This window comes from Podarcis liolepis (genome assembly GCF_965112155.1).
Source record: "Podarcis liolepis genome assembly, chromosome: 14".
Classification (NCBI taxonomy): domain Eukaryota; kingdom Metazoa; phylum Chordata; class Lepidosauria; order Squamata; family Lacertidae; genus Podarcis; species Podarcis liolepis.
In genome coordinates, this window is record NC_139569.1 from 29,300,210 (window position 1) to 29,312,671 (window position 12,462).

The window sequence follows — 12,462 nt, forward strand, 5'->3', positions numbered from 1 at the left end:
TTTTTCTTTCTGCCCCCCCCCCACCCCCGGTCAGGGTTTTTACTTGAAAAAACAAAGAAAGTACAGCAAGCTTGTGTGTTCTCTATTCAATTTTTTACTCCTATAATAAAACTGTTGCCCACAAAAATATCAGTTGTAGTCAAAGCAGCATCATGGCCCAAAGCCCTCTGTATGGTGTTGGGGCATAAGTAAATAAAATAAGATGGTGTCTCCCTTCTTTTTCAGTTATAGTGGATTTCCTGTGCTGCAGCAAGATCTGTTTGAGCGGCCTAAGGCACTCCTGACAATACAGAACAGCAGATTGTCTTCAAAAGCCAGCAGTCCCAACAGCCCGTTGCCAATGTTCAGGAGAACAAAACAGGTACTTAGTAAGCATGCGGCACCCTTCCGTGTTCTGTGTATCCTGGTTTCACTGTTTCTCCCAAGGAGTTTGCTGCAGTGCTTTTTACAGTCTCTTCAAACTTGGGGCGAGTTACAGCAAATTGCTGCTGGCTGCCATGGACAGTTGAGAGAGCGCAGTTAATTCATTCATTCCCACTTATTAAATTTGTATACTCCCATTCATCCATAGATCTCAGGGTGGTTCACAACATAAAATTACAATATAAAACACATAACAAAAGTTATGTGGTTTGGAACAGGCTGCAGCAAGAGTTATTGAATACCTACACATAGTTCAGTGTATAATTTACCGAAAAGAAATGCATTCCAGTATAGTATTAAATGTGAAAGAACATTTTTTATTATTTTTACGGTAATGTTACTTTACTTTTTAGATCAGCCTTTATTAGCCTTGGGAGGCAGGGACAGGGTCCCCAGATGCTGCTGGAACACAACTCCCATCATCCCTGACTGCTGGCCCTGCTGGCAAGGGACAATGGCAGTTGTAGTCCAACATCATATTGGGATAACCACCCAGTCTGATGTTGGGCTGAGGTTCGGCTTGTGGGCTTCCCAGAGGTATCTGGTTGACCACTGTAAGAACAGGACAAGATGGGCTTTTGGCCGCTCCATCTGGGCTCCTCTTACGTTCTTATGCACAACCTCTTCCTCTCTCCCAACCCAACAAGCTGGGTCACATATGTAACAAGCTTGTGCCCTTTGGGACTTTGAACTAGATTATCTCTTAAACAGCAGCTTCCCCATACTTCCTCGTAAGCTGCTTTTGAGAAAAACTCAGGAAATTTAAAGAGCAAGTGTGGTGTTTGCCTCCTAGGATGGGTCAAGGAAAGGGTTAAAATGGGTGTGATGTGATTGGCCAGTGAGAATGCAAGGGGGGAGTAAAAGATAGAGTGGGAGGTTTTGAAAGTCAGTTGAGGTTGGGAGTTGGGAGTTGAGGTTTGTCAGTTGGGAGTTGCATTCTCACTGGCCAATCACATCACACCCATTTTAACCTTTTCCTTGACCCATCCTAGGAGGCAAACGCCACAGCAAGTTAAAGTGCTTTGTAAACTGTTTGCTTTGAAGAGTTAAAGAGGCAGACATCCCAGCAAAGCCACTATAATGAAAATAAGTGCAGGCATTGTGTAAAATTGGGTATGTTATGGGATGTATTCTCATAGCAATGGGCTTTTGAAAAGAAAAAGAAGTAAAAGGAGTGGCAGCCTTGTGGCAATCCAGAAATGCACATTTGTGTGTTATACGGGAATAATTTATTCCAGCTTTTGGGTGCTCTATAAACCTCTGCTTGTCAATGATATGAACTTAGTTTGAGTGGCTCTACTGAATTGTAACGAGGATCTCAGCCTCCCTAGGGACTCCATGCTATAATTTAATCTCACATTTCCCTTTTCTTTCCCTCTGCTATCCACAGCAGCTGTTGCACTGAAGTGCTTGTGGGTAGAATTAGGCATAATAAACCACTTTTAAAACAACATTTCCTTCACAGTTTGTATCTTTTTCTCAGATAACCTTCCTCTGTCCTTCTGAACAATGTTTTTTCCATTTTATTTTGCTCCTCACCTTCCTTGCTGGTTTTATTTAGTCACTATTACTAGCAGCGAACCACAGTTATGGTATTTGAAGCATTTGTCAATCTATCAATTAATTATTTTCTAACTGTCTAGTCTTGTTTTAAATTGCTTTGAACTGCTTTCATCTATTTTATGTGTACTGTAAATCACATTGAGATAGTAGTTTGTACTGTTTGTAAAGTTTTATTTTATACATATATTGCTATACACCCTTTGCAATGTTTTATGAGATGGCAGTATATAAATAAATAAGAACTGTAGAGTTAGACGTGAAGCAGATAATCATGGGCTTCTTCCTTGTATGGGAGGCATCTTCTTTGTTATTGGTGTCTGCAGCCTGCTGGAAACAGGTTTAATATCTAATTTGGATAGTTAAGTCACTTAACCTTGTTTGCCTCTTGTTCTTGTGAGCGCTGTTTGGCATGTTAAAATACAGTGATATGCCCAAAACATGCTTTAACTAATGAAAATTCTTTTGAGCACCTGCTGGTTGTACAGCAATGGTAATGACCGAGTTATCCCAGTAATTATTTTTCTACTGTGCTGCTCTTGTTCAACATTCAGATAACGACACCTTGACTTCTATTATCTATCTATCTGTCTTGTGGTTTGAGCGACCATTTAAGGAGATTATTTTCCCCTCTAATGCACTCCACGTTCTGTTGCATTTCAGATGAATATGTATGTTCTATTGCGGTGATGCTGGCATGCTGTCACCCTCAAATGATTTCACTAGATAATAGTTTGCATTTCAAACAAATTAAGTGTATTAGTCATCCTTGTGTCTTCTCAGTTATGAACTAGAAACACCAGTTTTCTGATTTTAGAAATGAAGCAACAGTGGAATTAATGAGGGTGTCAGAGCTCACCAACCAGGCATAGCCTTTGCTGAATTAGGCCACCAAATCCTGCACATCAGGAGATAAGCAGGCTGCAGAAGCCAAAGTAAAACATAGTACTGAACACCTTCTTCCAGGAAACCCACAAGTTTGGTGAGCGATTGAGCCAGCATAGGCCAATAATAGCTTGTCTTCAGTCTGAAGACTGAAGACCAGAGTTGAGGGTCAGGCTTGATGAAACACAGAAGATTCGTGGCTCGATTATCTGACATAGTTTTTTTAATAAAAAAATTAGCCACCACAGACTGATTGGCATATCAGTGGTGGCTCCACTTTTTGGGATGCTCTCCCCAGGTAGGGGAGGCACTCTCCCCAGGTAGGCACACCTGGCACCATCGTCTGTTTTTAGGTGCCAAGCCAAAATGTTCTTGTTCTGCTAGGCTTTTGGATTCAATTTTCTGCTTATCATTTAGTCGAGCGGGGCTGAGTTAGATTTGCTCTTTTAAATACATTATTGTTGGGTTTTTTTTTCTTTTTATGCTTGTTTTTGATATTTTTTTATAAGTGGCTTTAAGTTCCCTTTTCTGAAGAAAGTGAGTAATAAATATAAACCCACTTCCCTAGCACTATAGTCCTGATCCAATTCGCACTCACCTCCCCCTAGCAGCTGTATTAATCTTAGAAGAAAACACTGGGAGACCTGATCACAGATCCCTTGTGTATCATCTGAATTGGTCCCGAGGCTCTCTGTGGCCACAGGAAAAGCTGCTAGTTGTTTGTATTGCCAGACAACCACTGAGTCTCGCAGACCAACTGAATTTGTTCCACAATTCAGTGGCCTCCAGGGAAGAGTGTGCAGCAGTCGATAGTTGCAGAGCTGTTACTGAAATAATTCAAGTGAGGATCTGCCTCATGCTTATCTCCCTTCTGTGAATGTGAAGAGGATTTAAAAAGTGTAACATACCTAAAACACAATATTTTCAATGTGTCTTTGCAGGAAATCAAGTCGGCCCACAAGATAGCCAAGAGGTATTCCTCCATCCCTCAGATGTGGTCTAGGTGCTTGCTGCGCCACTGCTATGGCCTCTGGTTTATCTGCCTTCCTGCCTATGTCAAGGTGTGCCATTCCAAAGTGAGGGCTTTGAGGACGGCCTATGATGTGCTGCGGAAAATGCACTCGAAAAAGATTGATCCACCTGACGAGGTAAATTGCCTACGTCTAGTACCTGGTGTGGAAACTGGAGCTTCGATTCAGGAGCTGTGCTAGGGAGTTCTGGAGCTGGTGACTTGATGAGTTCAAAAGGGGCAGAAATATGATTTATAGTCACCACCAGTATTTCCTCTTCCTGGACCTCTGCTGGGTTATTGCTTGCAGCTTGCCTCCCAAGTAGATTCTTCACAATACAGCTGTCTGGCAGTGAAACAGGTGCTTTTCTAGCAACTCTGAACTTTCTCTTGAATCTGGTGTCACCTTTGCTTCCAAGGCCTGTGGGATGGTGGGGGAGAGTTGGGGATGAAGGAAAGGCTCAGAATGGGGTTGGAGGGGTTCTTGTGGGAGCCCAGGAATCCCTAATATGGATCTCTTCTGGCCACCTCTGCAAGTTCCTCCAGGTTTTTAGGGTTCTCTATGAGGCCCCAAGCCTTTTCCTTTGAAGAGGTCTCTCCAGTGTCTAGGTTAGATGGGATCCTGACATAAATGGATGTCCTTTCTGAAATATGATGATGGCCCTAAGTTGGCCAGTTTCTTGAGAATGAATTTGTATTGTGCTTTTATTATTTTTTGTTGGCAGCCGCCCAGAGTGGCTGGGACAACCCAGTCAGGTGGGCAGCATATAAATAATGCATTATTATTATTATTATTATTATTATTATTATTATTATTAAAGATTTTTTTTATGTTCAATGCAGAATCATAACAAAAATTACAAACATTGAATCAAAAATAATACTGTACAAACATAAATCCCCGGAACATATTATTATTATTATTATTATTATTATTATTATTATTTTATCTGACAAGGAGAATCTTGTTTTTTTCCAGGTATGCTACCGGGTGTTGATGCAGTTATGTGGACAATATGGCCAGCCTGTGCTAGCAGTGAGAGTCCTTTTTGAAATGAAAAAAGCCGGAGTTGACCCCAATGCCATTACATATGGTTATTATAATAGGGTAAATATTTGTTAATTATTTGAAAGCCTTGCATTTTAGTACTGGAAAAATAATTCTTTGTAAAGATAATGATCAATTGGCCAATGTCTGATTTCAGCAAACCATTGTATATGCAGTGCTTTTTTTCTGGGGGGACTCAGGGGGATGCCCAGCCCTAAACATTTTGTGAATCTAAGTTTGGCCTCATTGAGGGGCAGTATTTCAATATGAGTAGGACAATGAGAGCACCCCTAAACATTTTTTTAGGGAAAAAGTGCTGAGTATATGTATGCATGACTGCATACATGGTTTGGATTTTTATCCATCTGTTCTCTGTTTTTAACACACTTCTCAGAGTGGTTTAACAATCAAAATGTCTCTTCCCAGGAAACTTGGAAAATGGTAGCTCCATGAGGGAAATGGAGGTCACCTAATAATTCTCAGCATTCTTAACAAACTATGGTTTCCAGAATTCTTAGGAGGAAGCTGTGACTATTTAAAGTGACACAATACTGATTTAAATGTATAGTGCAGGTAGTCTTGCCCAGAATGAGACCAGGGAAACCTAGGTCTCAAAATCCTATTTAGCCATGACATTTTTGGAACAGGTTGATCACTGGATTGCCTTAATATAGAATGGGATAACTGAAAGTGTACTACTCCAAGAGCCTTAGGTTGTGTGATTTAAATAATTTCCTTTACTGTTATTACAGGCTGTTTTGGAAAGTACTTGGCCGTCAAGCAATCGAAGTGGCTATTTTCTGTGGACAAAGATAAGAAATGTTGTCTTAGGAATAGCTCAGTTTAAAAGAGTTCTAAGGAAGCAACCTGCAAATGGCATCCACAAAGTTCTTTCTGGTAGGAGTTTTTATGCATCTTTTGGTTTGTAGCTCTGCAAATGTAACTGCTTTCAATAGGTAGAAATGCCCAGTTTTCAAAATCAGTCTTAATTTATGCAGCATATTCTATTCAGTGTTGTAATTGCTGTAATGGATGACACAAAGACCAGGGATGTCTTATCCAGACTCACATGAATGAGAGGACCTCAGCTATGTAGCACATTCTGCTGCGTGTACCTCTTGAAAATGTGATGAGCTACATGACACAATGAGGAAGAGAAATGGTCAGAATCCTGGGTCTCTCTGGAAAAACTGTGGGGAACAAATATTTAAAGATTTATCGCATTGCTATCTTACTCCTCAAAATATTAGACATATAGGAAGCTGCATTGGTCTATTGAGGTCAGCACTAATCACAGACCAGTAGCAACTCTCCATGGTTTCAGATAGGGAACATTCTCATCTCTGCTTGGAGATGGCTCAGGGGACCAAACCCAGGACCTTCAGCGTGCAAAGAAGATCCTCAAACACTGAACCATGCCTCTTCCCTGTAGAAGTCACAGTGGTCCATAATATATAAATTCTAGACTGACATTTTGGCAGAGATTAAGTTACTGGCTGTCGTCTAGATTCATCTGGTAAGATAGTCTTACTCAGTGCTTGAGTCCGCCCCCCGCCCCACCCCCCAAAGCATTGGTCTTATTGAATTTCATAATTCAGAGGGGTAAAAATCCCTTTTCTCACAAACAGCTTTGTACATCCTTCCTAACTGCAGCCAGACAGGCTCTGGAACCAAGGGTCTTCTTTCTAATAATCAGTGTCATGCAAAAAATACAGGCAGTCTCTAAAAGCAGAACAGCCCTATTAACTGAGGACAGTCTTTAGTCACCAAAAAGTCCCCCAAGTTTCTGGAAATGTTCTACTGCTGAGTTTCCTCATTCAAACAAATGGTCACTTTTACAAGCAATATCACCTTTATATGTATTTCATCGCAACAGCATCCCATTATCCCCTTTCTGCTTGGCATTCTTTTTAAAATAAAAAATGCATTGTTAATTTTTTATCCTTTTTATTATGATAGGGGAACATTCAGATCTGTTATACAGGCTATCGAAAGCAGCAGCTAAACAAGGGAAAGCCACTGCTCAGAGGAATGGTGAGCAAAAGGAAGAGAAGAAAGAGAGTGACTCTAGTTCTTGTAAGTATCAAATATTGATACTTGTCATGTTGCCTGAATTCTGTTCCTTTGTTTTGATTCCAACTTTTATGCACTGCCTCTCTTTTGAATATCCCTTTACTGTTGTATTTCTGTGTCATGTTGCGTCATAGACTTCAGCAGCTTGGGAGAACTGTTGAGGCAGCCCCACCTCTTGGTGTCAGTATTTTTAATTGTTAGCTCCCTTGGGTGCCTTGGTTTATCAATGCACTAAAATGCAATACATAAAATTATAATGAATACCTTCCACAAACACTGCTGGGCAAATGCAAAGACAAGGAAGAGAGTCAGTAAGAAAGAGTCTTCTTTCTTCATCATTATTCTCTCAGCCCTTTTTATTATTGGCTGAATGCTCACTGGAGCAAATGCGTATGATGTAGAACTATAACAACCTCTATGGTTTCATAAAGTGAATTTATGCACATTTGAATTTAAGAGGTTTGAAAAGATGGTTATGCCTACAGGGGATTTTAATCCATTATGAGTCTTAAAACAGACATGAAATACTTGGGATTCTTGCCTCTGGTGAAAAGTAAAGATTTTGTGTGCTTCTGGGAAGAGCGTGAAGACTTTGTAACTCAGTTGCATAACAGATCAAAGAACCTAGATTTTTACAGGGATGTGTGTGTGCGCACATTTCTAAATCAATGTTAAATTGTGTGGTGGTGCTGTTTATTATTATTATTATTAAAATTTATACCCAGCACTTTCCTCCAAAGGAGCCCAGGGCAGCAAACATAACAGTGCAAAAGCAATGCAATTAAAACTTCTAAATCCAGTTAAGATCAACCTCTAACAACAGTTAGAACTCCTAAAAGCTATCACCTCCTCTCTGACTAATAATTTCTGGGATGCCACAGCCTAGGATTTTCAGCCATCCAATGCCTGGGTAAACAGGAATGTTTTAGAATTTCTCCTAAAAGTTAATAGTAAGGGAGATGGAAGCACCTCTCTAGGGAGGGCCTTCCACAGATGGGAAAGCCCCACCGAGACGGCACTGTCACACATCACTGCCAACTGGGAAATCCCCTTGGCACTGTTTTGCTACTTGAGTTCCATGCCACTTAGGGCTTTGGGTGTTAATACTAATACCTTGAATTGGGCCAAATAGCTCATTGACAGCCAGTGTTGTGTCTTAAGTACCTGTGACACCTAGTCCCATTAGGTTGCCCCACTTATTAACCTAGCAGCTGCATTCTGTATTAGCTGCAGCCTCAGGACTATCTTCAAGGGCAGCCTCACATAGATCACATTACAGTAGTCCAAGTGGGAGGCCACCAGAGTATGGGTAACTGAGGCTATCCCAATCCAGGAATGGCTGTAGTTGGAGAACCAGTCTAAGCTGGGAATAAGCACATAAGCAATATCGCCTCCTGTCACTGCCCTCCTCCCTGCACTATAGGGCAATCACTTGTCATGTGTACTTACTGCTAAGAGATTCTGCTGCTCAGGTTTCAGTTGCCATGTTCCCTTGTTGATAATGCACCATGCTAGCATCTGCACACATGCACAGTATTATATGGAAACATGTAATATATGTAAACCAGCCTGCCCTGCGAGCAGTAAAGAAGTGTGAGGGAGTCTGCATGGCATGCTAGTTTGACTTTTGAATACCTAACAACATGGGGAAATGGCTTATGGTTAATGCATGTATTTTTCTAGAATTTACTAAGAGCAAGCTCAAATATTAAGAAGTGATATATGTCTATTGTCTGTGTATACAGTATCTGAAGTAGAAAGTGGAAAGGGCAGTGGTGACTGCCTTCCTTCATTAAATTATCAAAATTCGAATAGAGCTAAGCCTGCGTCAAGGATTGTTCGCCTGAATGATAAAATTGGCAAAGTAGCAGATACAGCAGGAGAGATCGGCAGAGGTAAGCTGGTGCAGTTGATTCTTATGAATTGATGGTTTTGACTCATTTATTTTCTGTGAGACAACAATCCCATTGCATACATTCATTCATAAGAGGGCTAGATATTTTTCCCCAGGAATGTTAACAGGATTCCCTATTAATATGGTAGTACATAAGGGTCCCCATCCTATGATAAAACTCCTACACATGTTAGAGATGTCTAAGGTTTTATGGCAATTTCTTCACTGCTTTGCTTTGTGACTAAAGTAACCCCACTTCCCTGGATTTGTGTGTGTTTCCCCCTCGCAGAAAGCTCTGCAGGATTGTTATTCTCTTGCTTTGAGGATATCAACAAAACAAGAGTTACTAAAGTTGAAAGCTTAAGAAATAGGCACTTAAATGCTGCTGAACTGGATCAGAAACGGATAGTTTGGAGAAACAGGAACCGTAATCTGAGTGGAGATGCTTTGATAGAACTCATGAAAAACCATATTAACCAGGAGGCAAGTCCAGAACAAATTGTTGAAAAACTAGGAGTGGATGCAAAAATTCTTTCCAAAGTGTTTGAGAAGAGAAAAAGGCCTAACACTCTCAACATCAGACAGTCTTCCTTGGGACCCAGTAAGAGAGGTAACTTGGAGAAAGAATCCAGTGATGAGGATGCTCCCTATGAGGACCGTTTTGTGGACAAAACAGAGTCTCCTGTCATATTTGATTTGGAAGATTTGGATAATGAAGCTTTCTCAGTGAAGACTGTGAAGCTGTTACATAAAAGGCCAAAGAGGATTCAGCGAGCCATCAGCTTTCCAGTAAAGCTTGTTGAGAAAACTGGTGTTGAGATGGGATTTGATCCACTTTCCTTGCTGGCTGCTGAGACAGAGCAACAGAAAGAGGAAGAGGATGACGATGAGGACAGAAGTGCCTCAACCCCGTCTGCAAGGCGAGATTTAGCTGAAGAAATAGAAATGTATATGAACAATATGAGCAGCCCCTTAACAAGCCGTACGCCAAGCATAGATTTGCAAAAAGCCTACAGTGACAAGAACACCAACAAAAGGAGTCCAACGTTGGCTCAGCCATGCCGGAGATCTAGCCTTCCTCCAAACTCACCCAGACCGGCGAGCCTTACCAAATCCAAAAGCTACCACATAAAAAATGAAGAAAGGGGAAGGGACAGACTTTGGTCCTCTCCGGTATTTTCTCCCCATAGTCTGTCCAGGGGACAATCTCAGGATACAGCTGGCGCAATAGCTCTTGCCTCTCCAACTGCATTCAACTTGGATACACTGCTAACACCTACCTTTGATGTTCTAAAGACCAGCATGTTTTCTGCAGGGAAAGGGGTTGCTGAGAAGGCCAGCAAGTGGTACTCAAAGTTTACTACGTATGCGGCATCAGCAAAGGTAAGCATCTTAAAACATTGCTGGGTGTGAGGGGAGCCAAAATAGCTCTTGTAGTACAGCAGTTCTCAAACTGTGGTGTACAGCTCTTTTGTGCAGTGCAGGTGTGTGAGAAACTTTCCCTGTCACTGAAGATGATAAAAATGTTTTCAGCAAAGATTTGGGTATGCATACAAATCCTGTGATTTAAGAGCCAGGTGTATGTAAATCACGCTGAGACTGACAGACCTGGCTTTCCTCTGGGAGACTCCAAGAGGAAAGAAAATAATAGTTATGTCAAACACAGAGAAGGAAAATGGTTGCAAAATAAATAGATAGGGCCCTCTGTCTTCTTGCACTGTAGGGACAAGTAAATTGTTGTTGATCAAATTTTTCATCCTGAAAAAGGAAAAGAATTTTGCTCTCCACCAGCCAATAAATTTTGGAATGTGATGAGACATTGAAAGTGGCATCTATATGATAACTATTGCAGGAGATATTTAGTCTTCATTTGTTAACTATATACATGAGTCAGGTTGCTTGGCACTCAGCTTTCCACTACCATTTAATAGAAGTCAACTTGGATGTTCAAAGCAGTTATTCTAGAAGAAGATCCAGCTTGGTTCTGTTGGTATTGATGGTGGTGTTTCTTCCAGATACTTCCTATAAGACCTTTAAGCACAGAAAACATTCCTATTCTTGTTTTCAGGATCAAAACTCAGACCGAGCAAGCATTTCATCCCTTGGGGCCCTTGATTCAGAAACTGCCTCCCTGACTGATGAGGACATCTGCAATGATCTCGAAAGCAACTCCTCTCCTCAAGAGAACGCCTCCTCTGTGTTAAAGGGAATTGGCTTGAGTAGGACAAGTCTTGAAAGTTCAGCTTCGAATAGTGGCACATCAAAGCGTTTTTCTCAGTCCGGTAAGAGTTCTCCTTAAATTTCTCAAATTTCCTTTCTTACCCTATTTATTTTATTTTAGTTATTTAGTAACAGGTGTATGGGGTGTTAGGGGAGGGGTAGTACCTCTGGTGAGGGACACGTTGTGCTTCTTCTGGGGTAGTTTGTCCACCTTTGGTCCCCACCCTGCACTCAGCTGTCACCTGCGGCTCCTAGAAGCTGGCAGCATGTGACAGTGACCACACCCCAGAAATGGCTTCAACTCACCAGTTAAACCAGGTGAGGGTAGCCGATGGGTCTCATACCCTCAGTGGGTTAGGGACTTCCCCTGCATACAAAGACAGGCTCTGGCAGATTGGGTGGATGAGACCAATAGTGGGTCCAATGGTCAAGAAGGCAGTTTCTGCACATGCTGTGGAGGGAAGTGAGGGAAAGATGGGGCTCGTTAACATGGAAAGGTAGCCCTTCTAGGAGAAGGAAAAATCTGATCCTAAACCTCTGCTTTATGGGATATCTTCAGGAGAAGAAAACATTAAGGAGTAAACCCTACACAGATCCGGAGTGGAGTCCCTAAGATGGTTGGGTGGCGCCTTGCATGCCTCCTTCCAGCAACTCGTTCAGCCAAGCTGGTGCCAAATGTATTGCTCTGCTTTCCTTTGGACTACATCAGTGAGGCGGAGGGGTCTTGCCATCTGGGCAGTCCAGGACCTCGGTACACGCTGTCCAGGGTTGCGCCATGAGGAGCTCACTTCGGTGCTGCTAATGCAGCGGTTTGATTTGATCCCTGGAGATGCACTCCATTGTCTCTTGAGAGAGACAGATGTCAACAACAGTTATTTAGAATTGTGTACTGTTTTATGCCATGCAGGCCTCAAAGCATTTCCCATTAAAAATATACATCGCAAAAAACAATATCAATAAAATCTCGTAAAATTCAAAACATATAATAACAGTTTAATTCTATTTAACAACAGCACAAGATAGTGGTAGGGAGAGAGAAAATTAAACTTATCCACAAAAAGCTACTCAAGATTTCCCCTAGCTATTACTTGCACAGTAACAACAGCAGTGTACTCATGCAACTAATGTCACATCATGTCTAATTTGCAATAACTTTTATTGTCTCTCTGTGGATGACCATCTCTCCTGTCATTCTCTTCTCTTCTGCTTTTTGTTTGTAATATTCCAATTTCTAAGAATGTGTTTCTGTTTTTATTATTTATTTTTATTTATAAAATACTTATATACCTCTATTCATAAAAATGACAGCTGTTTACAACAATTGTACTTTCTATGACAATGTAGGACCAT

At 41.3% G+C, this 12,462-nt stretch overlaps 1 protein-coding gene across 5 annotated transcripts in view; it reads left to right on the plus strand.

Annotated features, from left to right (window-relative positions):
- DENND4A (DENN domain containing 4A) overlaps positions 1-12,462 on the plus strand; it is a 62,754-nt gene that overhangs the window by 33,856 nt on the left and 16,436 nt on the right. For all 5 annotated transcript variants that reach the window (XR_014519042.1, XR_014519043.1, XM_083474956.1 and 2 more), the window contains exons 15-22: positions 226-361; positions 3,810-4,016; positions 4,857-4,985; positions 5,678-5,822; positions 6,885-7,001; positions 8,744-8,893; positions 9,182-10,275; positions 10,961-11,174. Coding sequence is in view for 3 of the 5 variants with exons in the window: in XM_083474956.1 (XP_083331082.1) it covers positions 226-361; positions 3,810-4,016; positions 4,857-4,985; positions 5,678-5,822; positions 6,885-7,001; positions 8,744-8,893; positions 9,182-10,275; positions 10,961-11,174 (2,192 nt within the window). In the remaining 2 variants the exon portion in view is untranslated. The remainder of the gene's footprint in view (positions 1-225; positions 362-3,809; positions 4,017-4,856; positions 4,986-5,677; positions 5,823-6,884; positions 7,002-8,743; positions 8,894-9,181; positions 10,276-10,960; positions 11,175-12,462) is intronic.